Genomic DNA, 25254 nt, shown 5'->3' on the forward strand with positions numbered 1-25254 from the left:
TACCATTAAGCTAAACGAGCCTTTGGTCGAGGGGAAGCCTGTGTATGTTCGGCGATCACCTTATTGCCTGCTATCAATTCAAGTGAAGGTTTCGGCTTTTTTACGAGTCAAGCTTTGGGTCGGTGGTGTATTCACAGCACCTCACGCGGGTCAATGGAGCTTCCAAACTACCTATAACGAGCGGGACTACTTCTAAAAGGAGCACTTCTGTACTATTTGATATTATTCGATGAGTATTTATTGGTTCCTTGATTACATAAATGCATACATTCACGGGGAGTCGCTGTGAGAGAAACTTGAGGGGAAGGCAGAGAAAGACCAACTCTCTGCCTGTGTGTGCGTGTGACTGACCGAGGACGGGGAAGAGACTGTATCTGTGTGTCTTATTTTTCATGCTGACTAGCTACATGTGTGTGTTTGGATCATCAGGTAAACTTCGCTCTGCTCATAATCTCCATGAGAACCGTCGTTTACTCGCATGCGTCCAAGTTTGTTGAAGGTTACCCCGAACGCAGGCTTCTAGTCCGCACCTATCCGGACATTACCATAAAGCCATCACAATGATCACTAGGATCACCATCTCACAACTCATTATCATCGCCATCAAGCTCAGTCGGGTCATCGAGGTCCGAGAACAGCTCGACGCCCCAGCTCTTGCCCGGGTCGTTCATCCGCACCTTCTTGTCCTGCTTGGCGACCGCCTCCATATCCTCCTTGGAGAATTCGATTTCCAAAGCGCCGCGGTTCTCGTCGATGTGCTTCTCGCTCTCACTTTTGGGGATCACGACGGTGCCACGCCGCACGCCCCAGGCCAGGACCGCCTGGGCCACGGTCGCGTTCTTGGCCGCCGCCAGCGCCGTCCAGAAGGGGTCCTCGAAGATGGGCCCGACGAGGCCGCCCTTCTTGTCGCGGTACGTCGGATTCGTGTTGGCGAGGGGCGAGTACGCGATGACCTCGACGCCGACGGCGCGGTGCCAGTCCACGAACGCCTGCTGCTGCAGGTACGGGTGCGTCTCGAACTCGTGCGCGTAGGGGCAGATGGCGCACACGTCCAGGATGGCCTGCACGTCGGCGCGCGCGAAGTTGCTGACGCCGATGTGGCGCGTGTAGTTCTTGCGCACCAGGTCCTCCATGGTGCGCCACGTGTCCACGAAGGAGGTGCCCTCGTCCAGGCGCGTGCCCTCGTCGGGCACGAAGGCGACGGGCCAGTGCATCAGGTACAGGTCCAGGAAGTCGACGCCCAAGTCGGCGATGGACTTCTGGATGGCGGCTTCTGCCTTGTCTTTGCGATGGTCTGAGTTCCACAGCTTGGAGGTGACCCAGATCTTGGAGCGATCTAACCCGGACGCCTTGATGCCTTTGCCCGTTTGGTCTTCGTTTCCTGCGAGTTGTCAGTTGCCATATCCTATTAGCTGTCAAAGTCGCCTTGTGAGTGAACTGACTATAGATAAGAGCTGCATCGATATGATCGTAACCATTGTCCAATGCATATTCGACGGCATGAGCAACCTGTCATTGTCATATTACATTAGCTTGGCTCTGCTAGATTGATCAGAACCCTGGAGGTTGTATTATTACCTCGTCACGGTCAGATAGCCAAGTCCCTAGCCCAAGCTGGGGAATGTCCCCCTTTTTCAGACTGAAGATCTTGGTGGAAGCGTAGTCATGTTCCGTTCGAAGCAACACGACGAGTGTTACCGCGACGATAGCAGCGACTGCCAATGCTTTTCCAAATGCCATCTCGCATCAATCGATTTTCGACATAAGATTAGAGAGATTCAAGAACGAATTCTGTCACGCTCCGCGGGTTAACCAAATTTATCACTGCTCGAGAGTCGAGTTGCATGATGCTGAGATGATCCCCCGCATCTGCGTCATCGATGTCGTGATTAGGATATCATCCTGGGGTTTAATGCAACACAGCGGCAGATAAAACAAGGGGTTACAAACGCTATTGATCCCACGTTGCTGGCGGGGGAGGGGAAACATTGCACGACACGACACTCTTCAACTCTGGAAGATACTGACTTCTTCAATACAAAAACACCATCAATCTCTGCTCCAGTAATATCTAAGTCGGGTCTTGGCGTAGAAAGGGGGGAATTGTGCCGGACGTAAGATGACAATTGGTCGGCTATGATCACCACCATCACCATCACTCGTTGGCCTGTATCACATCACATGCATGTGTCGTATCGCACCCAGTCAGACCTGCATAAGTAATCCGGCATAGCTCGCTCAACAACCCAATTTCCAGAAGCAAATAGCAGTCCCATTGCTGTCCCCCAAAACGCACGCTGAAAATAGACAATTACGAGGTACTGGTACCAATTCTCGGGTATTTCCCCCGATTAGTCTGGTATTCCATCTGAACATTCCATGTCCGCCCCTACTATCCCCGCCGCGCAACATGCGCCATCATCATCGGGCGGCCCCGAACAGCCGGAGCCGCCGCCGCACCACGCCGCCCCGCCCAACGTGCCGACCAAGGAATTCTTCGACACCAAGGGCCTCGACTACGAGACCATCTACGGCCACAACGCGGGCCTGCTCAAGGCCGTCGACAAGTTCGCCGCCCGCCTGCGCCCCGGCTGCCGCGTCTTGGACCTGGGCTGCGGCACGGGCCGGCCCGTCGCCCACACGCTGGCGGCCCGCGGCTTCCACGTGCACGGCGTCGACTTCTCCGAGACCATGGTGGGGCTCAGCCGCACCGCGGTGCCGAGTGGTACCTTTGAGTGCGCGCACCTGCTAGACTGGGTGCCCCCGGCCCCTGCCACTGACGAGACGGACCAAGAATTGTTCGGCGGCATCGTCGCCACCTCGAGCTTCTACGAGCTCGCACGTGAGCAGATGGAGACCCTGGTGTCGCGGTGGCGCGGCTGGCTGGCGCCCGGCGGCGCGGCGCTGCTGATGATGGTGGCGGCCGAGGACGTCGTGCCCGGGACGCGGCCCGAGATGTACGACGCGGACGGCCGGTTCGCGCGCGGGATCCCGTTCCGGTTCATGGGGGACGACTGCTTCCTCTACCTGTTCACGCGGGCCGGGTGGCGGGCGCTGCTGGAGGAGAAGGGCGGGCTGGTCGTCCGGGAGCAGTGGGCCGGGGCGTTCGTCCCGGCGGGGCAGGCGGACTGCGATGCCGAGATGAACTCGTTTTTCATCGTGGAGAAGGAGGAGGGTTGAGACTGATTGGGAACACGTATTCTGACTATCACCGATGAGGGCTTTCACTTGTTCTCTTATTACGTCCCTAGCATGCATTTCGAACCATTTTCTTTATAGCGGGCCAGGAGTTTCAACTATCGTCCACCGAAAGCAACACGGACGAAGCGTTTACGTCGGAGGAATGGCCCTTGATTGTGATTGGCCGTAGCAGATATCATATATCTAAGACTACCTACATTCCTCCCAGATCATAATGAATATTTCAAATGTTTCTCACCCTGATTCTCTGGGTCGCTCGCCCTAATCTCACTCTCAATCATTTCGGCATGCAGCTCAAGCATGAACGGGGAAGTGCCACGCTGGCGTTCCTGTGGGAAGAGGGCAAACAAAAAGGCGTATATCGCTAGCGACGCGGTGAAGCCATAGATGTAGGATATCTGATACAAGTGATCCCAACCATTGTCAGAAGACACGGCCTGGATAGCGCGCACGAAGCCGGCTACACATGCAACATTTTCATCAGCATCAGTAATAATCCAATTCCCTACATTCAAAGTTGAAAGGTAGATTATGAGAAGATTCCAACTTACGTAACAGCGGACCAGTCCCCAGAGCCCAAGCCGCGAATGCGCGAAAGTTGAACCCCCCGGTGTACCAATAGGCACTCCTGCTGTCGCCGAGATACAGATCCCCGATGTGGTACTCGCCCCTCCGCACGAGGAAGTAGTCGCTGACGACAATACCCGTCATGGGGCTGATGAAGACGCTCCAGCCGCTGAGGACGGTGATGAAGGTCCCAGGGTCGGTCACGTAGTTCCACGGCAGGATGGCGACGGCGATAACCGTCAGGACGTAGCAGCCGCGGCGGATGTTGATCCACTTGGGGCACAGCGCCGCCATGTCCATGCCCGTGCTGACGCCGTTCAGCATCTGGCACAGGGCCAGCTGGTCCGTCAGGAAGCCCAGTCCCGCGAAGAAGGTGCCCGCGCGGGCGGCGGCTGATAGGGAGCGGCGGTCCTGGATCGTCAACAGCAGCTCCAGCGGGTTCCAGATGTACTCGCCGTCGTAGATGGTGGCCGCCGCGCTCGTGATGATGATGCCGCAGACCGCCGTGACGACGATGAAGAGGGGCGCCGTCACGGCCTGCCCGAACAGGGCCGAGTTCGGATGGCGCGCGTAGCGGGTCCAGTCGGACTGACCGAGGCAACCGGACGCTTGTGCGCCGAGGAAGGACTGCAGCCCGTAGACCGCCTTCCATCTCAGCGCGGATCCGGAGAGGGTGGATGGCGTGCTCATCAGTGCGCCGGCGCCGCCGGCAGCGTGCACCGACCAGCCCAACATGCCGAACAGGGTCGCCGTTATCATCACGAAAGTGATTCGGAAGGGCAGCTGCAGCTTCTCAGGCGGGATCATGGGCAGAGGTAGAAATACGACGATGAAAACGAAGAATGAAATCAAGGAAGCCGTTTTTGTATTTGCCGATGCTGGGAAGTTGTTCCGTAAGGTGACAAACGGAACCCCGATGATGGCGCGTAGTATTATCTTGACGGCTACAAGTAAAGGTGGTTAACGTTTGCCCTGCGTTGCCCAAAGGACGTGAGGGAGCGAAAGGGAAACTCCGTCATTATTACCTTGGCCGCCCCAGTAGGTTTGGATGCCCATCCAGACGCAGGCGGTCATGATCCGGTTCAAGACGGGCCAGAACCCCCCACGCATGCCCCATGATGCCCGAGACAGCACCGTGAAGCCGAGGTATAAGTGGCTTCCAGGCCAGCCGGCAAGTACGGCGACCAATGCCGCTATCAGAGCCACACCGACTACGCACCCTATCGCTTGCGTTGCGCTCAGACCGAGCGCCAATAAAGAAGCTCCTGCCGTCCACGCAGAGGTGTTGATGCTGTACGCAGAGCCGGCTAGTTAGCGTTTTTTCAACTCTAGTGTTTTTCCTTCAATGAGAAAGGGGCTGAAGCGAGCCTCACCCGCAAATCACCCAGTATCCTGCAAAGCCTTGCCAAGTCCAAGTCCGCCGGTCCTCGGGGATCGGGATCAGGTCTCGGTTACACCAGAAGGTGTTTCTATAATTGGCGTCCTCGTCCACTGGACATTCCAACCTTTTCGCCCATCTTGACACTCGGCTCCGTATCTTCTGTTGCTCCATTTCCGTTTATTCGAGGGCGGATTGAGCTTTCACACAGTAGCTAGCCACATAGTGATTTGAGGCAATCATATATCGCCCATCGGCACACTGGATCGTATAAGTCCTTTTCTCCCGAACTGATGTCGGTGTAAGCCCGGCGACCAGACTTATCTGATAGGGCTAGCGAGAATGCTTGCAGGTTGATAAGGCACCCCCGGGTAAGAGCTCCGGATGGGAGGAAGTTGGTATCGGAACATGTGCGGGGCAATATCTGGTCGATCGGGGTTGCACTTACATCATAACGCTTAAACCATCCAGTCTTTCATCACCATCAGCTCTCTATTCAACGATTATTCTGCCGATCTGCCGTGAACAATATACTGAAGCTTGTTGAAGTCGTTTGTCTACACATTCCAAATGGCCGACACTGCCAATTCTACTACGATACCTATCGTTGATTTCCAGAACTGGAGCAATGGGTCAATCGCCGACAGGAAACAAATTGCCAAGGAATTGACCGAAGCATGTCGCCGAGTCGGCTTCGTCTATATCGTGAACCATGGAGTCCACGATAGCCTCCTGCAACAGTCATTGGACTGGTCCAAGCGACTCTTCGATTTGCCTGAAGAGAAGAAGATGCTCGCGCCTCATCCACCCGGTCCTTACGTTCACCGTGGATACTCATGGCCCGGGCTGGAAAAGGTCTCGCAATACATCCACAAAGAAGGAGAGGACGCTGGTGCTGCCGATGCCGAATTGCGAAAGGTGACTGACTGTAAGGTAAGAAAAAAACCCTTTTCTCAATGCGAATATGAATTTGATGCTCAATTCAACCCATTGGCAGGAGAGCTATGAGATCGGCAGCGAAGAGCTCAAATCGCAGCCCAACGTCTGGCTACCCGATGAAGTGTTACCCGGCTTTCGCGACTTCATGACTGCCTTCTATTGGGCATGTTTCGATACTAGCAAGGACTTGCTATGTGCGCTGGCCTTGGGGATTGGGTTGGAGGACGACCAGTACTTTCTGCGGTATCACGATGGCCATGGTAACCAGCTGCGTCTTCTCCATTACCCATCTGTCGAGACCGAGAAGCTGTCCAGTGACGCGGTCGCGCGGATGCCGGCGCATTCAGATTGGGGCACTATCACTCTCCTTTTCCAGGATGAATGCGGAGGGCTGCAAGTTGAGCACCCAAACAGCCCAGGGACCTTCATGGACGCGACACCCGTCAAGAACGCACTGGTGATGAATGTTGGCGATTTGTTGATGCGCTGGAGTAATGGTAAGATTGAAGCACTCATTTGGTTGCTGCGGTTCATACCCTCGAGTGATCTCACTGATACATTGATCTACATCAGATTATCTGAAGTCTACACTCCACCGTGTCACCGTACCCCCCGTGGACAGCTCCCGAACAGAAGCCGTACAACAGATGACGCGGGAAAGATACTCGATTCCATACTTTGTCAGCCCGTATGCGGACGCAGTCATTGAGTGCATACCGCGATGCGCGGGTCCCGGCAACCCACCCAAGTACGAACCGGTGAAGCAGGAGGATTATCGGCGAATGCGTGCAAAGCTACAGTACTAGGAGGCATAGGGGATTCCTATAACACAGGCCCGATTGGGGTGATTATGAGATCTTCCAACCTAGGTTGGTTGGGCAGCTGCACCCGACGTCGTTGCTGGGATACCTACCACTCAATAAAGCTGGGCGACACACATACACATGCACTGGTACATGTATAGTACCTAATAACTGCAGCAGTCAGTGTCCGACCCTCCAGACTGTGCCTGCTGGCCGACTTGGTTGACGCGCAGGCTGACGAACCTGCGCAGCGTAAAACGAAAGGGTCAAGTAAAACCCTACCCGGGGGGTTTTCGTAGGCTGAGCTTTTTGCCGTTCTTTCCTACTCTTTATCTTTTTTGAACCATCCTTTCTTCCCAACCATACCTCCCAGTCAGCCGGCTACTTGTGCCAAGCAGCATAATGGGTGAGAACATAAGGAGGCCCGGGTTCACATGGGTTTCTACGTGGTCTTAACCAATGCCGACACAGGCTGCTCAGTCGGCCTTACCGGGGCAAACAAACGATGTGCGTGAATGTGAAACCATCTCGAGATGGGATTCAACCGCACTCGATGCGAGGGGGGCGACCTTTATTCTCTACCGGCTCGCGAATTGCCAGGTGACGGTTGCTGTTTCCTAGGACGCAAGGGTCGTCGTTGGAAGAGATGATGGTCACTCGGTGTATACTAGTCGCATTTGGTATTCAGCCATAATAAGAGGAACCTAAGAAGAGCGTCATCAGTCTGTCGTAAGAGCAACTTCGTACAGCATGGCGCCGGTTCGGGCGATCGTGGTTATCAAAAAGCCTCACATGACTTTTGTCACTCTCCGCAGCAGCCTGTTACTTGGCTACTTTGTTTTTCTCCTTTTGGCTAAGCGGCCTCTTATTCACGTATACGGGTGGCGCATAATCATCAAAAAGCACTGCTTACTGTACTTAGGGCTTATTAGTCTGCCAGTTGAGCCAGCCCACCGTAGGTTATGTACTAATGTACGCCAGACTGCCCAACGGCTAATAAGGACGGGAAGACAACGGATGGCAGTTCGGCGGACAAGACCTACTCTAGTCTCCACCAGCGACCGGGAACGTTGTCGCTGGCAGGGCCCGCTATCCTCCAAGTCGGGTGATAGCACTTGACAATCTCTATACGACGTATACATGTGCGCCGGAGCCCCACTGCCGGGGTTTAATAATAGTAGTCACAGAGTTTGGGTCCGTCTGTGTCTACCGGTATGCTATCATAGAGGCTCAGCCACCACTAAAATGGATTATAAGAGGGTAGTTATGCAGTTCAGTTACAGCAGATGTAAGCAAATATGCAGGCAGCTGAATAGAGAACATACTTATATAAGAAGCTGGTTTCGTTCTGCCTCGCGTGAAGCGATTAAACCATCTATTTCATCATCTACCTCTATTCACATTTTCTAATAAAATTAAAAGGGCAAGATTAAAGAGCGGCTGTCACAATTACATACACAAACTTGCATCTGCGACTCCCATCTACTTACCCAACCCCCTTTGGCCTAAAGGACCATGTCGACCACCACACAACAACCACAACAACCCCAAGTGACAGCAGACGATGCGCCCCCCTACACCGAAGAAGAAGAGCGCGCCGCCCTCACCGCCGCCGTAGCCCGCGCCGAAGCCGCCGCCCCCCCTCCACCACAACCGACGCCCGGCCCTCCGTCGACACCACCTACACCACCAACACGGACAGCCCCCTCCTCTCTGCCGGCGGCGACGGCGATAACGTACGCCTCCGGAAGTACAACATGTACTACACCACCTCGCGCCTCTCGACGCTGCTGCACCGCGGCAAGCGCCAAGACGCGCCGACGGCCGAGTGGTACATGCAGTCCGACATCCTAGCCCGCGCCGGCCGGCCGCAGATGCTGCTGCGGCGGCAAGCGACCTCGGCCAAGGACGGCCCCGTCGCGGCGTGGGCAAGCTGGAGCTGTTGCGGTGGCGGCACTGCGTCATCGGGCTGGGGGATCCTTTTACCACTACTACCACTTCCACTCCTTCGGAAGGGATCAAGCTGCACCGCGACAAGAACTTCCTGCACCGCAGCGACTGGCGCTTCAGCACCGCGGTCGGGTCCGGCGACGACGACGGACGCGTCGTCGAGTACGTGTGGCGCAAGGACATGGCCAAGTACGGCACGACCATCTACAAGTGCGTGCCGGAGGGGCAGGAGGACAAGGTCTACGCGCGGCTGCTCAGCGGTGGCGGGCTGAACGCCAAGAAGGGCGGCGAGATCATGGTCCGAGAGGGCCTTACGGGCGGGCTCGAGGAGCTCCTGCTCGTGAGCGCGCAGACCATCTGGGCGGTGGAGGCGCTGGATTACCAGAGCCTGCGGCAGGGCTACAGCAAATCGGATAAGTCCAAATCGGACTAGGCAGGCTGGTGAGATATATACCCAGATTAGAGGAAACTTGAAGTTGGTTGGTAGGTAAAGCGCCGGCCTAACAAGGAGTCTGATAGTACCGCAACATGAACACAATCATAAGGATGTTATCTATTGAATTCGATGCTAAGGTATTTGATTCCAATTTTTCAAAGAAGAAAAACAACACCGTAAACCATGAAACTCGCCTGCTAAGCCTAGACAGGGGATAAAAGAGCAGCGTGACCGATACACACCAAGGAGCTAAGGAATACACTTTCACGGTCCTGTAGGGATAGGGACAGAAATCAATTTGAAGTTACCGATGTCACGGCGGTCCAGTCGGGACAGAACTTCGTCTGTGGTTGCTTCCCCTCTAAGGTGGCGCGGCATTGCCCGTCATATAAGCGCTAAATGCTCGCTGTAAAACAAAAAACACATTAGTAAGAAGTACGCATACAGATAAACACCAAGTATGAGTTCCCGGAGAAATACTTACCGGGTTCCTTGTCTGAAGGAAGACCGTCCCAGGCCCCGTGAACTTGCACACCAACCCCTCCCCGCTGGCGAAGCCGGCCATGATGCCGCCGGACGCAACGCGCTCCATGATGTATTTCGTATTCCAGGCGACCAGGTGCCCGTTGTCGACAATGTACTTCTCGCCATCGGCGAGGTCCTTGCGGATGATGGCGCCGAAGGACGTGATCCACAGCAGGCCCACACCCGTGATCTTGTAGACCCAGAGCCCTCGCCCGAGAACATGGCCTTGCCCAGCCCCTGGCGCTTGTAGTCCTTCACCACGCCCTGGGTGCTGGCGACGTAGGCGTCCTTGGCGACGCTCCACGACTCGTCGCCGTGCAGGCGGATCGTCGTCATGTCGCCCAGCATCCCGGGCGCGAACAGCACCTCGCCGGGGCCGATGAAGGTCGAGTGGCCGATCTCGCCGCCCGCGATCATGCGCTTGAGGTTGAACTTGTACTCGCCCTTGAGCGTGACCGTGGGCGACATGGCGATGAGCACGCCGGGCTTCGCGTCCAGCGGGCAGCCCATGGCCAGCTGCAGCGTGATAATGCTGTTGCTGTCTCGGTGGCTGATTCGGTACGACCCGCCGTTAAACTGGCCTACGTCGTCGCCCGTCGTACTCTGCGCGCCCTGGAACTGGCCAGGCGGGGGTGCGCCCGCATGCATGTTCACACCCTGTTGCTGCTGGGGAGCTTGCGAGCTCATGGCCGAGGCGCGGCGCGAGAGGTCTACGCTGCTGCCCTGTGTCGAATGCGTCTTCTCTTGCGGGTAGCCCTCGGAGGCCCCATCGTATCCCGGCGGCTTGCCGGGCGGTGGTGTCATGCCGTTCCCATCGCGCACAGGCAGGTTCATGTGTTGCTGTTGCTGAGCATAGTTGGGTAGGGCTTGAGCCTGGGGCGGCGGCGGGTAGGAGAGGGGCGTGCTCGATTGTGACGGCGGCTGAGGGGTTCCGCTCTGTTGGGGAGGCGGCGGGTATGACTGGTGTGGAGGTGACTGGTAGGCTTGTTGGGGCGGCGGGTTATATGATTGCTGCTGCTGAGGTGGTGGTGACGGGTAGTGCTGCGCGCCCGGCGGCGCGAAGCTCGGGGTGCCGGGCGGCGGAGGATAGAATTTGGTCTGGTTCGCCGGCGGCGAGGTTGGTGGAAGAGGATAGCTCTTCTGCTGGCCTACGAGTTCATTGTTAGTCAGGAGCTGAGCGGCCAGTAGGTAAGCTGTGTTACCCATACCTGCACCTGAGACAGCCGTGCCAGGAGGAGCTGCTGGATGTTAGTATCGCAAATTCGAGGTAGTCTTGGGCCATCGAGTGGGAACATACGAGGGTAGAATTGACCCGACATTGTCGTTCAAGTCTGGCGCAAACCTGCCAATGAATAGACTAGAGCCTCTTCTAGAGGCCCTGATATCTCTATACGAATGGCTACAACTCCAGATTAGCCATCGTCCACCAGAGCGCGGGCGTAAGCAGAATGCGTGGTCTGCATTCGATCGATCTCCAGGAAAGGACCCCGCACTTACACAGCTGGGCGATCTCAGCCTGCAGAATGGCTCCCAGAAACGGATTGATGCTTGTGCAATGCGCAACACTTGTTCAGCAGTCGCAAAAAGGTCGAACATAGGTGGAAATCAAACTAAGGAACGAGAGGGATGAAGACCGAACTGTCGGCTCACTAGGAAAGGGGAGGAGGGCCTGCTTCATTGTAGGCGAGCCGATAGCCTGCACCTGCATGGGCGGAAAGGTCGCACTCTCCTGGCCACGCCACCGCACTGCAGGCAGTACATACTTAGCAAGTTCGGCTTCCTGCAGGGAGTGCAGTGCCGCATCGATTCGCCTGACACCAACGCCATCCTTCTCCAGCCGACCGGTCAATCAGGAACGCTTTCTTGTGCGAGGGGTACCAGGCTGGCCAGGATGGCTAAATTGAGCAGCTGGCGCCACTGGGCTCATTCGGGTTGTTAAGACTGGAAATAAGTTGGGGGCCAATGGCAGTCATTGGTTGGCAATTCTTTCTCTCAATCTGGGCGGCGCTTAGAAGACGCTCGGCTTGTCGGCAGGACCCGCGCTGGGGGCGCTTTTGCCTGTCATTGGCCCCGCCAGGGGAATTGAAACAGCACCTCCTTTAGGGTATATGGCCTCGAAGGAAAGCAAATCTATGAATGCAATTGCGTGGAAGACATGATGCTTTTTCAAGACTGTGGCTTCTAACCTCGTTTAATTTGAATTACTGTTGATACCCAGCTTGTTCGACCCTCATAATGTGAAAAAACCAGGGTACCCGTCTTGACGCCAGCGGGGGAAACCTGGGGTATCAATGTTGGTTTTTCCCCTCCCCCAAGGAGGAAAACCATGTCGATCTATACTACATATCTAGTTCTCTCTACTCCTTCTCAAGCATCATTCTGATCAACTCAACCCAGTTCCCAATATCCTCGCAAACCTCAAGCTTATCTCGGCCCAACCTTATCCAGTCTTACTCCTCGAGTGCCATCATGCGTCGTCTCCTGGAACACGTCATTGTGTGAAATAATGTGGACTCGAACCCCCCAATCGAATCTCGAGAGTGATATTAGCCGTTCGAGATTTGAAGGGGAATACAATCAAGAGTTGGGGGATGGGATGTGCTGTCAGCGTAATATCCACCGGCAGGCTTGCCTTCACATCCGGCGTGATGGATGGTAGGGGCAGCTTGGGCATTAAGCCTGTGATATCATCTTGTATAATGGGCGTTGGCTTCCAATTCGCGTCATCCGGAGCGATCTCGTCAAAGGCTGGCTTGGCCTTGAAACTCTTGGCCAGGAGAGTAGACAGGGAACGCAAACTGCCGAAGGACTGGCATCATGGCCATAAGTTGCCGGGGATGCTGAACAGGCACTTTACTCAGCACCTGACCGTAGACCGGCTTGTATATGAAAAGCGTATTCTTGTGCCTGTAAGATAAAGGACACCCGGGCTGCTGGGATTGACGGTAGTGACTGCTTGGGCCCGTCGGATGATGCGTGGCTCACTAGGGTCGTATCCACTGTCGGGGGTAACGGGGAAGACAATAGCATCAAACGTAACGCTCGACTCGGGCAGAGGAATGCCAGCTACATTGTAGATATGAGCTGCAGCTGCCGTCGTAACGACAACAGGCGGGTCAAACGTCGCTGTGAAGATAACATCCGGGATTTTGGGACCTGCTTGTACGCCCATGCCTGCTTCGGCTTTGGGCTCATCTCCTGGGAAAAATAACATTTCTGGCTCCTGCCAGTCCAGCACGTAGCCTGCTGTTTGTTGCAGCAGCATGTCATCACTCGTCAGATTCTGCGTCTTCTCAACCTCATCCAAAATCCAATTTTCAGAGACGCGGATGGCCGGGATGTGCATCATATCATTCCTGGGCGCGCACTCGATGAGCATTCCCCAGGTGAAGACTCCCATTAACTTCTTGTGGGCATCTACGCTTTTCAGTCTTCTTCGCGTTTTCCAGTAGTCGAGCATCAAACCAATCTTGCCCCGGACATGCATCATGGGGACTCCGTGACGGAGGCAGAGTGCGTACATCTGAAGTCGCTTGTCCGATAAATTCTTCTCGGGGATGGTATGATCATCTCGAAGTTTTCGCATGTCCCATTCGTGTAATTTCAGAAAGCTTTCGTACAATCCGGCAACAGCATCGTAGCAGTTCAATCCAGGGAGGACACTGAGCTTGTCTAGGGCTGCGAGTCGCTCCAGGTTGGGCTGGAAATCCAAAAGTGTTTTGGTCAGTGGGCTTTGCCCCTCGGCCAGTTTCAGGTCTTCCAGCAATATATCAGCCGCCTTGCCAACATGCTTCTGGGCGTTCTCGGAGCATTCGGGGTATGTGAGTGAGACGTTTTCCACGACGTGGTTAGTGATGATGATCTCGAGCGCAAGACCCGAACCTGCCATGACCAAGGTCTTGGAATGAGGGCCACCGGCCGGGTTGTCCTCCCAGAGGCACTCGAGGCCAATCTCCCTAGCAAGGCGCTCGAGACCTTCATTGCTGACCATGGGTCTGGCGGCACGCTGCGCATAGTTAGTCCTGGGGGCCCTGCGAACGCGAAGGCAAGCTGGTCACAACATACCTTGACTGTCTCTATTATGAAGTCCATCTTCCTCTTGTGAGCCTCCTCTTCCGACTTGCCAAGGCCCATGGTCCCCATGCTGAGGTTCTCAAGGTGGAGATCAAGATGGTTATTCATGCCAAGGGCACCGAGGGCAGCAGTGGCCGAGGGACTATCAAAGTTCATAGCCGAGGCTCCATCATTAGTTGGCGGCTGCTTAAGCGTGAACGATGTGGCAGGCGACTTCTTAACATGCTGCGGCGACGTACGCGAGCCTGAGGGGGAGAAAAGGCAGTCTGGGTCTGTGAGGCCGAGAAAGGAGTAGACACGGGAGGGGTTGGAGCAGCACCCGGCATTTGCGAGGGTGTGCGGCCCTGTTGCGAGGGACCATGGCGCATTGGAGTCGACATGTTGACGGATAGTCTATGTGGCCGGCAAATGATGTAGCTTCACCGTTCCAAGGACGAGATGGTTATGTATTCTAACCAAAATTTGGCATGAGAATACGAAGCCAAGGACTGAGATGGAGGCTTTGTGGTAGGTAGGAAGACGATCTCAACCCTCGTCTTGGGTTGGAGGTCTCAAGGTGCAGTCTGAAGCACCGCGTAGCAGCAGGTTCCCATCTGAGTTGCGTCGCTCCTGCCCCTGCGAGTAGAGAATAAACAAAGACTCAACTCTGCGACTCGAACTTGCTCGCAGTAAGTAAGGCACTTGATGTTTTAGACGCAACCTGGAAGGCTCCTTCTCACGGTCGCTCGGTTCTAATTGGTGCATGTGTTGAACCTAGCTCATAGGTCACTTGAGAACGAACATTTGATGGTGGGGCTGTATGCTGAATGTTGTTGCTGGCATAAACACAAGCCACCAACACAGTGTTAAACACAGTAATTTCTAGATATGGCACTGTACCTTCGGCGTAAGGAAAATGCAAATGCAAAGGGAGGATGGAAAGAGCTTGGGTTTCAACCTTCTGCCAATACATATTCGCCAGATACGAATCGCTTCAAGAACGCAATACCACAATGCATGACAACTCCTTGCACTATCAAAACTTCGTTGATTGCGAGCTATGCTATAGAATTGGGGATTCAGAATTGGCTAAAGAAACGACAGACTCTCTGATCAGATACCAATCATTACATCAGAGTCCAACGCTGAAAAGGCCCAACCTGTCCTAACTCATATGGGAGCACTAATGAAAATGGCAATAACAGAACTGTTCGTGTACGCCAATGTGACTGAAGATATCGCCACCAGCCACCAGAAGATGCAAGGTTGGTAAGTCTGCTGTGAAATGTGTGGCCTTGTCATCATCATCATCATACCCTGCTTCCCGTAGCCTAATCAATGCCGGGAGGTATTTCCGAATTGCGAGTCCAACAGGCAGGCACCATGCTACCGATGTTTTTACTTAATTTCGATGCTTTCTCCCGCCTGTTTAATGCTCGCTGGTGTCAAAAATGAACGGCGGCACGAAGAAAAAGGCTATGCCGAAGCCTCGATGGCTCCCTCGCTGGAAGGTCTCTCTACCTCGCTCGTCTGTCTGTCTTTGCCACCCCGCTGTCGCTCAGCTCTCTTGGCCTGACGATCCTTGCACTTCTTGTGGTAGCCGGTATCGGTGCTTCGCTGCCACTCGAGATACGCCTCGTACATCATTTGCTGCTTGCACCACCTCGGGTCGCCCGGCCGAGGAGGTCCTTTAGGCTTGGACACGGGCGTAGGTCCGAAACCATGGGAATAGGCGTTTGCACGCGGTGCACCGTCGTTTTGGACACCAGCCAAGCCTAACTGCTGTGGCAAGTTGGGTGCTGGTCTGTTCACAGCTTGCGTGGGCGCCTGGCTAATTGGGAATTGAGCCATGTGAGGCTGGGGGACAAACGGAGCACTGGGCTGCAAGTTTGTTTGCAGTCCACTGGGGTTTTGCAATCCAACAGGAGCTCGCAACCCAATGGGAGTCGGCATGACTGCAGCATGTTCTCTTGCATTACCGAGGGCCTGTGTCTGGGGGAACATCTCTCGAGCTGCAAGTAGATACGCATTGATGTCATTGCAAAGCCCGGTGGGGACGATGGGCATGGAATTCTCATACCCAGCAAAGGGTTGGATTTCCGGGAACAACTGCGCACTCTGGGAGATCGGCCAGTCAGGAGGAGGCTGCTGCAGATTGGCCGAGTGAGGCTGCAAAGCTGGCGGTGGCAAGAGTCCTGGAGGGAAGATCCCATCTCCTAGACTGCTCATCAGCTTCTCCTTCTGCCCATCGTCATGGGAAATTGCATCTAGCAAGTCCAGGAAAACACGACCCCAGGCACGCAGATCATTGATGGCTTTGGGGTTAAGGTCGGGAATCTGAGAGGACTCCTTGGTCGACTCGAAAAAATCCAATACCGAAGGCCTGCCGACTTTTGGTGCGCTGGGTTCGCTGAACGTTGCAGGATGTTTCTTCGAGAACTCTGTCAGAGTGAACTCGGAGGCCTTGGGGTTGAGTGTTGACCCTGCTCTGAAGAAAGCAGCATCACTGGGCCCGCCAGCCTGGTCATGAGATATGGAATGGAGTGACAGAGCGACGTCTTCGGCCGGATCAGATGCGCCACGTTTATTGAGCTTTGCAATCAAAGCATTGTAGCGAGTCTGCTCTGCCGGTGGTGCCTTTCGTAATGGAGATTTGACCTTTTCCTTGCCGCCAACCGTCATGCTGCAGATTGCAGGATCTTGCAGGACAGCCTGCTCAGCATCGAGCTTTGGGGCTTTCTTCGGAAATTCTCGATGGGATAGGACGTCCAGATACTTCACCAAGCTTTCCTAAGATTGTGTGAAGAACTTTTGTCCTTCCTCTACCTTCTTCATTGTGGCCAGAGGGAACTCGGGCGTCTGCAAGCTACTCTCCAAGCATTCGGCTGGTGTGACCTTGATCGTCGGGGAGAAGCCGATGCTGTCAGACCGCCTAAGAAAACTGAGAGAGTCTCTGATGCTGGCATTCTCGTAGATCAAATCAGACAGATCGGTGTGGACGCCAAACGAGCTACCAGAGCTGGCGGAGCTGGTCTGTAACTCATAAGTCTCGCCGGGACTTTGATTCTCCGTATCATCTGCGAGTGCAAACTCCTTCTTCGTTGCAGGGGCTGAGAGGATAAAGTTAGGGTCGATAGGTGTATCTCTGATCCTTTCGCAAGTTACACGCGATGTATCAACACGCAGTGTAGGCTTGGGAGATAACTTCGGCTTGGCAAAGCCGCGGTCTTGGGAGGGTCGTATGTGTCGGCTCTCGGGCGATGGTTGGTTCGCCAGTCCGTATTCAGCAATGCCTCAATTTTATTCGAGCCAGGCTCCGCCGCAGCGGAAGATGGTTTGGAGATATGGACGAAGCTTCCCGTCGAAAAGGTGTCGTCTGTTTCACTTGAGTGAACAGAGCCGCTGCTAGAGGCGATAGTCTTGATCGACAGATTGCGAGTTCTGCCACGGATAGCCTTGCTCGTTTCAGCCAGAGAAGACATGATGCCCTCGCTTGGTTTATGCAGGTTGGAGTTCTGCATTAAGGAAAGTAGAACGATTTGTGCAGGCGCTAGTTCGGTTAGGTGTGGAAGAGCCAAGAGAATCTTGAAGCTGAGCCTGCAAGCCTGTCCTCTCAGCAACAATGTTCTCCAAAAGAAAGTTGATTCATTTGCTCTCACATCACTGCTACAATTCTGCCGGGAAATCGGGGAAGAAGAAGAAAATCACTATACCTTGTCAGTCTAGATTGTGATTCTTGTGGACAGCGACAAGACAGGCGATGAAAGCTGGTGTCGACTAGGGTCGGCCTGCTCAGGTAAGACAGAGAAATCTCCGCTGATTTCGTCGTGCTCTTGGAAGCACAGCAAGATAGACCCGCTTAAGAAGCTGGATTGCAAGAGGATGGTACTTGGCTGCGATCAAGTCACGGCGGTTGGGAAGCGCTGGGAATCAATTGACAAGTTCGGTTGGGAAATAAATGTCGTAAGTTCTGCAAGCGAACTTTTGAAGGAGTTCCAAAAAAGAGGAGGATCCAAAAAGCTGGAGTAGAGAGAATACTCGTCGCTGATCGAGTGCTTGTGATTGTAACGAGGCTATTCGGAATGGATGGGATTGTTGTGCTGAAGATACCCGACCCTTCACAATCCACCTCAACACTATAACAATGGCCAACAACAATCAAACGGAAGCAGCTCAGTATTGTGCTAAAGTACATGGCGGCTTCTGTGAACCGCAAGCCACACAATCTGTTGGCTCTTTCCGCTCTCTTCTACTTGTCCACGAGACACCTAGCAATAGATCAATTGAGATTATGCACACCTCCTAACTTGGCCGAATCAAACTGGTGATGGCTGGGAGGGGATATGAGAAAGGAGTAAGCAAGACCCAAGACAAAGCGGATAAGGGTAAGCGGGAAGGCATGCTTGGCCGGTACGGGTATTTGGGCAGCTGTAGGTGGAAGCTAACGCCTTACCTACCTAGGTAAATGATTATGCCGCCAAAACCCCCATAGCTGGGGCCTAAAGATGTGCTGACAGCTCGCCGGTGAGCAGTCATCGCCATGTCCACCATGCAATTCATATATACCAGATCGTTTCCTGTAATTCTGCAATGAAGCGTCTCCTGAAAGCTTGAGTCCCAATCTTGTTTCCAAATGGAGTCCCAAAGCGAAACTCCACAGAGGCGCCCGGCATGGATGATTTTGAAATCGTTGCCTACGATACGGTCCCCTTACGGCCCTTCCCCTCAAAGCCCTCCCTAGCAGAGCGAAGCTCGGCCGTTCAGAAATGGCTACAGCCTACAGAATATCTCTCACCAGGCAATGAACTCATGAAGCATTTACATTCTCACGTACCTGGTACTGGGTCTTGGTTGCGGGAGGCACCGGCTTTTCGAATCTGGTCTGGGTCGGCCGAACCAACCTGTTTGGCTATCAAGGGCGTTGCTGGTAGCGGCAAGTCTGTCTTCGCTGCCAGTACCATTCGCCAACTACAGCAATCAGAGCCCGATACGCCAATCCTGTTCTTCTTTTTCCGCCAAATAGTCGAGAAGAACCATAGTGCCAAATATCTGGTTCGCGACTTCGCCTTGCAATTACTCCCTCGGAGCGACACTTTGCTAGACAAGCTGGAAGTGCTCAGCAAGTTGTGTGGAGTGGATGGCAGTGAGCATGGTGCTTTGTGGGATGCTCTTGTAGACGCGATATGTCGCACAGATAAAGTCTGCTTTGTTGTGGATGCACTAGATGAAATGGATGATGAAGATTTTGATGTGATCAGTTGTCTATGCGGCGTTGGTGATCGCCACGGTTCTAAGGCCAGGGTGTTGCTGACGTGCCGGCCCATTCCCAAGATCGAAGATGCCTTGCGTGGGTTAGCGGTGCCGCAGCTGAAGTTAGAGCCTTCTCTAATCTACCCTGGCGTGGCAAAATATGTCAGCCTATCGATGGCGACTCTAGAACGTACTTTGAGTCCAGAGAAGGAGGAGTTGGTCAAGCAGACCATCTGCGAACGCGCCCAGGGGCTGTTTTTGCATGCCAGGTGAATGACTGATAACCTTACGGACGGCCTACAGAAAGGCCGAATCAGTGAGCAGACATTGCCAGGCTGTCTGGAACGGCTTCCGAGAAATCTCAGGGAAGTGTACGATGCTATGCTGCTGGAACACGCCAAGCGCAGCGGAGTGAGCCAAGAAGAGCAGGCACGCATATTGATGTGTGTGACGCATTCCACATGGCCTCTGCGGCTCATCGAGCTCGGCTATCTCGTTGCGCGCATGAAGAGCACCGATGACCTGAAGGAGGGAAAGGCGCTCGTAAAGGCAAGCTGCGGCCGGCTGCTGGAAATTCTCGAAGACGAATCCGTCAGCGTCATACACCACTCTTTTACCGAGTTTCTCCACTACGAAGCTCGTGGCTCATCTTCATCCCCGTTCCTGTACTTGACGCTACCTCGGCGCATGCGATACTCGTGGAACTATCTCTGCAGTACCTTGATGCCTGCCCACTTCTTGACATCACCCTTGACGATCCATGTCGGACAAGGAGGAGTATACCAGATGCAGAGTCCGGCTCTGAGACTGATGCTGATGGACTTGAACTGCATACGTCGTTCGATGATCAGGAGGATGAGGAGGAGGACTACGACATTAGGCGAATCAAGATCAAGCAGCGCGATGACCTCTTGGAAGACATGGCCCTGAGCCAACCCTTAATGAAATATACGACTAATATATTTCACCATATAGAAAAGGTAGGTGGTGAGGGACGCGTCTTTGCTGCACTCGATGCTTACCTTCTGCCTGGAAAATCGGCCTTCGCAATCTTGATGTTGAATTTCAGCAGGATTAGTCACTATAATAGGCGGATTCGTCCCTGCGGTGCGTTCAACGTCTTGCAATTGGTCGCTATTGAAGGGATGGTACAGTACCTCAAGCATCTGTCTGAAATAGAGGAGGTCAAGTTTGATGAACCTGATGGCGACGGCCGAACACCACTGTCGTATGCCGCAGAGATCGGATATGTGGACATTGTTAGCCATCTGCTAGAACAAGGTGTAAACCCAGAGTCCGATGACAGCAACGGTCAGACACCTCTTCACCATGCTTCTCGCGCAGGGCAAGTCGAGGTTAGCAAGCTGCTCCTCGAGGCAGGGCCAACCCATTATTCTCGAAGCCGAAACCTAGACGAAACGGCCACGGTCAAACACCGTTGCAATTCGCCTTTCATCATGGCGACCGCAATCTTATCGACATATTCCTTCGCTTTGTGCCTGCAATCGAGGTGGATAGATGCTTCCACTGGGCTTCAGGGGTTGAGGCAGTCGAGGCAGTTCTTGATATGGGAAACGTTCATGTCGACAGTGTGTTTCGCGGTGAAACAAAACTATCTAGAGCTGTGGAGGGTTTAGATTGCAAGCTCGTGGAAATTCTCCTAGCACACGGCGTAAATCCGAATACACGATGCAGTGATCGGAACTGTCATCCGGATGATTATTCGGTCGATTATACGGGTGATTACCCCGATGAGTCGGATGAAGCCATCACATCAACAATAGATGCCCTGGATGGTCCGACACTACATCCTCCACCATGTTGCACGGAGGCAATTTAACCTGGGCATCGAAAGACCTTTTTGGAAAGAGCATCAGCTTTCGGTCATCAGATTACTTCTCAGTCATGGTGCTAGCCCCTTTCTTGATTATAGAAACGGCACTACGCTGTTACAGGCTATCATAGAAGAGCATGAGATCGTAGGCCCATTCTTTGAACTAGAAGGACTAGATATGGAGCGAAAGGGTAGAGATGAGCGGAGTTTGCTCATCTCTGCGTGTATACCCTCCGTTTCGCCGCATGATCATATCTACGAGTATGGAACAGAATGGGTTCATTGGGAAGCTGGCTTTCTTGCCCTCGAACGCGATGCCGAACCGAACGCAATCGACGCAGCCGGTAGGACAGCATTGCACTGGCTTTGCACCATGAAGCAACTGTTTGACGACTCGCACGAAATTCTTCTCGCTGCTCTCATTGGTGCTGGGCCGTCTGCCATTCATCTACATGATAAGGCCGGTGCCACGCCCCTGCAACTGGCTCTTCAGTCTTTCCAGCTTTACACCATTAATACCTTGCTTGAACACGGCGCCACGCCAGATGAACCAGACCCGCAAGGGGACACTGCACTACACCAATGCGCGCGGCATATGACCGGCAGGAAGTCCATCGCATTACAAGCTTCAAAGCTGTTCTTAATATTCCTCCAGAAGGGCTTAAGACATCAACGCGCGCAATCAGCGGCGCGAGACGCCCCTGCACGCCTTCATGGCCTCGGAATGGCAGCCGAGGGAAAGAGAGTTTGGGGCGAGGGCACGGAGACGGGGAGAGAAGGAGGACATGGAGGAGGAGGAGGAGGAGGACGTGGTCCTACACACGAACGCCGCCGTCCTCGCCATCTTCCGGAACGCCGGGGCGGATTGGCACTGCATCGATGAGGAGGGGTCGTCGCTGCTGCACGTGGTCGCGTCGCGCAAGACCGACGACCACTCCTGCCGGCGGGACTGCGTGCGCGAGCTTGTGGATACTTTCGAGATGCTGCGCCGCGACGTCCGGCTGGACCCGCGGCTCGAGGATAAGCGGCTGCGGACGCCGGTGGATCTGGCGGTGGCGCGGGATAGGCGGGAGATTGTGGATTTGTTCGCGGAGGAGATCCTTAGACTCGCGGAGGAGAAGATCCCTAGGTTCGATCCCCGGTGGGGATATTTTTATTGAAGGTTGATCTACAGATGGGGCATTTGGTGGGTTCTTCCGATATATTGGATAACCACCCGGCATAACTTTCGAAAGGAGACCAGTGGCCGAATACTCGATACCCTGTCAACTTTGATAAGGCGTTTATTCGCATTGCAACGCTCAACAGTATACAGCAATGGACAAATACAGAAGGGCCTAGAAACTCTCCAACATGCACATACACAGAAATTCTCCAGCAGAGTCAGAGCTTCGGTCTTTGCTGTGCTTTCCGATTTCTGTAACCCTCCAGCAAAGTCAGAGCACTCTCGCCAGTCTTGGCGACATTGTTGAAGATGTCTAACATTCGCTCTAGTACAAGTCACTCGTTCTGCGGCACTTCCGAGCTTGGTTTGTAGACAATGTCGTGCTCGATTTGAGACCAGGCACGCATCAGAACCGTGGCAATCTAAATCTCCACCACCACCGGGTTTCCCTGCGGCCCATCGCCGCTACCTCTGAACTTCACGATTAAGTGAGTTGCAAGATATTTGGCGGGGTTTCTACCGTCGTTCCTCCACTGCTTCAGCTCGAAGGCGTCGTTGTCTCTGCTGATAAGATACTGCTCCAATTCGCGGATGTCTTGCGCAGCTCTCCGGCCCGGTGGCACAACGCGTTCCACTTCAATATCGCTGTGATCGTGGAGGAAACCGACGACCCTCTCAATGTCGCCAGGGGAGATAGACGCATATACGAACACCCCCAATGACATGAAGTGATCTATATATCTCTGGCAATCCGCTAAACGCACCAATATCATCGACAGTGTGTTCCTGGCCGCGTTTGTACCAATACTCCCTCCATGACTCGTTATGTCCTTCCAGGCATTCCTTCAGCTCTGCACGGCGGTGACGGGCCGCTTGGCGGCGTTGGAGGCTGACAATTGCCGAGTCCAGTGTTTTCATTCGTGAGGCGATTGGGGTGTGCAAGATCTGTTTTGACAAGAGACCTGTTTGGCTGTCGTTGAGTATCTGCAGCGTTTTGTCCACATAATGTTTGGTCACGAGTACATTGTTGGTATATGTTTTCTTGAACTCAGTCAACATGGACTCGTCTAGCTTCGTAGTGTCCGACATAATGTCCCTGTAAGCTCCTGGCTGGTGAATGGATAGACGATGATTGGGTTATGGTCGACATGTCAAGAGGCCGCGAGAATAAACCACATGTTACACTTTGACAATACCACCTGAGTCAATCGAACTACCCCCTAGCACATCACGTAATCATTAAATAAACATTATGTTGTTAATTTTCACAGTCTGTGTTTTTGTTTTTATAATATTGAAATTATTGTCTTAAGGTTCCAATGTAATAGTGAGACTTTACTAGTTTCGTCTCGCAGGGAGGTGTGCCCGGCCTTACGCCATAGCCACCACCGATGTCTCATGCAGGCGGTTGGCGAGTACTTGGGATCATGATTGGTTACGATGAAAATGTCACCCCGGAAGGTCTTTCTCTGCATCATGGAAGCACCCGCTCCCTCCTTACTTTTCGTACGGCTGTGCGGCGGCACACCGATGTACGAAGGGCCACTAGGCTCCATACTCCTTTTTGAAGACATATGTCCTAACACTGTCGAGCTGCTACGCGCCAGGCTGGGTATCGGTCTGTTCTTCTTCTGCGATCACATCAATACGACGTTTCCTACATCGGGGAATGCGCCTCTGCCTCCACACCTTGCCTGCTTTCCTTTCAGGATTAGGAATAGAGGATTCGTCAATATTCATAGCCAACACATTCTTGACCTAGGAGAAGTCGAAAACGGTACTACAACTCCTTACTGCGTCCCTGCTTCTGGAAACTGTGAAAGAAATGCCCGTCGGTTGGCTCCCTTGGTGGGTAGACACATGGCTTTAGTTCGAAATTGCTGAAACATTCCATCGAGTGCCCTGGGTGAGGCATGTGTTGATTAGGGCATTAATAATCCCTACAACTCCAGTTGAGAAGTCGCCAATATCCCCAAAGACACGCTGGAAATTGGTACTCGTCCAAAGGATCTCAAGCTTACATGCCGAAAAGAAACATACTAATCGCCTCAACCCGTCCTGCTCGGCTCCCTTGTCGCAGGTATTCGCGAAGCAGTATCCCGCCAGTGCTGCGATGCTATCAGCTCCCTGCTCTCGCAAGTTGAGATGCATCAGGGTGTGGTGAAGCCTTCTTAGTGAAAGGTCAGCCAGGCCCTGGATGTCCTTCTGGTCGGCCAGAACGTATAGCCGCGCATAAGTCAGAAAGACCCGAGTGAAGTCGTAGGCAGGATCCTGGTTGGGCAGCGGCCACTCTCTAGGTTTGGGCTCGAGTGGTGGGTATAGATCTCTGAATGTGTCCCAAGGCTTGGCCTTCTGTTCAACGCGTTTTTTCCTACCCTTTTTGACATGAACTCGTTTGATATAATCATGATCCATTTCTGGAGGGTAGTCTAAGCAAACGTTATAAATAATATCCATCACAGAGGTTGCGATACGACTTACATATTGGTTCTTCAGAAGAAGGTACTTCAGGCGCAGGCTCTGGCTCGGGTGACACGGAAGCTTCGGGAGCTTTGGGAGGAGGCTGTTCAGGTTCCTCGGCGTCGAATTGTCCGGTATACCCGAACTGGAAAAAGCGCACAAACGTGGCTTCGTCGACTTCAGGCCACTCGACAACGCCTCGACGGGACTCGTCCATGCCGCCTGTGACGAGTGCCCTGAGGGGTTTCGACATGCTTGCGACGAGTTCCGCGTGCATCATGTACTCCTTCTTCTCTGGCCCGACCAGGAAACGGAAAGGGCCAGACGTGGCGATACTTTTCTCAATGGGCAATGTAAGCGGTTTGTAACAGCCACCAGGAAACATAGAGTACTCTACCTTTGCGAGAGGGCCGTCATTTTCTGGCTATTGTGGTGTTAAGGAAAGGAGGTGGAAACCAAAGAGGGCATTTCAGGTCATCTGCCTCGAATAGTGTCCCTCGCGAACATCAGAAGTATTCATATGGCGTCCCTCTCCGTTTGCAGAGGCAGCCTGATGGGATTTGGGTTGCCATGCATGTTTGCGTCGCAACCTAGCAGCATGCATGCTGAGGCGCCGGCGCCTAAACTTGACTGGTTGGTCGACTGCAGCCACCCGTCAATCGCAGTACCAATTTCTTCTGGGGATGAGGATGA

At 53.8% G+C, this 25254-nt stretch overlaps 11 protein-coding genes across 11 annotated transcripts; 4 read left to right on the forward strand and 7 right to left on the reverse strand.

Annotated features, from left to right (window-relative positions):
* Nucleotides 1-581: 581 nt before the first annotated feature.
* Nucleotides 582-1740, reverse strand: PG994_004519 (aldo/keto reductase; the record flags this gene model as incomplete). Its single annotated transcript, XM_066855928.1, has 3 exons — nucleotides 582-1381; nucleotides 1443-1509; nucleotides 1579-1740. The coding sequence occupies 3 exons, from the start codon at nucleotides 1738-1740 to the stop codon at nucleotides 582-584; spliced, it is 1029 nt and encodes a 342-aa protein (XP_066718095.1).
* A 639-nt stretch (nucleotides 1741-2379) lies between these two features.
* PG994_004520 (uncharacterized protein) lies at nucleotides 2380-3180 on the forward strand (the record flags this gene model as incomplete). Its single annotated transcript, XM_066855929.1, has 1 exon — nucleotides 2380-3180. The coding sequence occupies one exon, from the start codon at nucleotides 2380-2382 to the stop codon at nucleotides 3178-3180; it is 801 nt and encodes a 266-aa protein (XP_066718096.1).
* A 230-nt stretch (nucleotides 3181-3410) lies between these two features.
* Nucleotides 3411-5320, reverse strand: PG994_004521 (uncharacterized protein; the record flags this gene model as incomplete). Its single annotated transcript, XM_066855930.1, has 4 exons — nucleotides 3411-3706; nucleotides 3753-4712; nucleotides 4794-5059; nucleotides 5142-5320. The coding sequence occupies 4 exons, from the start codon at nucleotides 5318-5320 to the stop codon at nucleotides 3411-3413; spliced, it is 1701 nt and encodes a 566-aa protein (XP_066718097.1).
* A 396-nt stretch (nucleotides 5321-5716) lies between these two features.
* On the forward strand, nucleotides 5717-6891 carry PG994_004522 (Clavaminate synthase-like protein; the record flags this gene model as incomplete). The annotated part of the gene is made up of 3 exons (XM_066855931.1): nucleotides 5717-6079; nucleotides 6144-6582; nucleotides 6659-6891. 3 exons carry the CDS (start codon nucleotides 5717-5719, stop codon nucleotides 6889-6891), a joined length of 1035 nt encoding a protein of 344 aa, XP_066718098.1.
* A 1512-nt stretch (nucleotides 6892-8403) lies between these two features.
* Nucleotides 8404-9271, forward strand: PG994_004523 (uncharacterized protein; the record flags this gene model as incomplete). Its single annotated transcript, XM_066855932.1, has 2 exons — nucleotides 8404-8624; nucleotides 8701-9271. 2 exons carry the CDS (start codon nucleotides 8404-8406, stop codon nucleotides 9269-9271), a joined length of 792 nt encoding a protein of 263 aa, XP_066718099.1.
* A 364-nt stretch (nucleotides 9272-9635) lies between these two features.
* Nucleotides 9636-11118, reverse strand: PG994_004524 (TRAP-like protein; the record flags this gene model as incomplete). Its single annotated transcript, XM_066855933.1, has 4 exons — nucleotides 9636-9680; nucleotides 9759-9989; nucleotides 10058-11037; nucleotides 11097-11118. 4 exons carry the CDS (start codon nucleotides 11116-11118, stop codon nucleotides 9636-9638), a joined length of 1278 nt encoding a protein of 425 aa, XP_066718100.1.
* Nucleotides 11119-12156: 1038 nt separating this feature from the next.
* PG994_004525 (uncharacterized protein) lies at nucleotides 12157-14253 on the reverse strand (the record flags this gene model as incomplete). The annotated part of the gene is given in 5 exon segments (XM_066855934.1): nucleotides 12157-12248; nucleotides 12320-12608; nucleotides 12669-13805; nucleotides 13865-14098; nucleotides 14113-14253. 5 exon segments carry the CDS (start codon nucleotides 14251-14253, stop codon nucleotides 12157-12159), a joined length of 1893 nt encoding a protein of 630 aa, XP_066718101.1.
* Nucleotides 14254-15328: 1075 nt separating this feature from the next.
* On the reverse strand, nucleotides 15329-16534 carry PG994_004526 (uncharacterized protein; the record flags this gene model as incomplete). Its single annotated transcript, XM_066855935.1, has 1 exon — nucleotides 15329-16534. One exon carries the CDS (start codon nucleotides 16532-16534, stop codon nucleotides 15329-15331), a length of 1206 nt encoding a protein of 401 aa, XP_066718102.1.
* Nucleotides 16535-18523: 1989 nt separating this feature from the next.
* On the forward strand, nucleotides 18524-21819 carry PG994_004527 (uncharacterized protein; the record flags this gene model as incomplete). Its single annotated transcript, XM_066855936.1, has 4 exons — nucleotides 18524-19371; nucleotides 19420-19817; nucleotides 19895-20457; nucleotides 21058-21819. 4 exons carry the CDS (start codon nucleotides 18524-18526, stop codon nucleotides 21817-21819), a joined length of 2571 nt encoding a protein of 856 aa, XP_066718103.1.
* Nucleotides 21820-22523: 704 nt separating this feature from the next.
* On the reverse strand, nucleotides 22524-23190 carry PG994_004528 (uncharacterized protein; the record flags this gene model as incomplete). Its single annotated transcript, XM_066855937.1, has 2 exons — nucleotides 22524-22834; nucleotides 22866-23190. 2 exons carry the CDS (start codon nucleotides 23188-23190, stop codon nucleotides 22524-22526), a joined length of 636 nt encoding a protein of 211 aa, XP_066718104.1.
* Nucleotides 23191-23967: 777 nt separating this feature from the next.
* On the reverse strand, nucleotides 23968-25165 carry PG994_004529 (BTB/POZ-like protein; the record flags this gene model as incomplete). The annotated part of the gene is made up of 3 exons (XM_066855938.1): nucleotides 23968-24530; nucleotides 24583-24985; nucleotides 25067-25165. 3 exons carry the CDS (start codon nucleotides 25163-25165, stop codon nucleotides 23968-23970), a joined length of 1065 nt encoding a protein of 354 aa, XP_066718105.1.
* Between the last annotated feature and the right edge of the window lie 89 nt (nucleotides 25166-25254).

This window comes from Apiospora phragmitis (assembly GCF_038363925.1).
Source record: "Apiospora phragmitis strain CBS 135458 chromosome Unknown utg000005l:1.0-4161743.0:1.0-4166827.0, whole genome shotgun sequence".
In the NCBI taxonomy this organism is placed as follows: domain Eukaryota; kingdom Fungi; phylum Ascomycota; class Sordariomycetes; order Amphisphaeriales; family Apiosporaceae; genus Apiospora; species Apiospora phragmitis.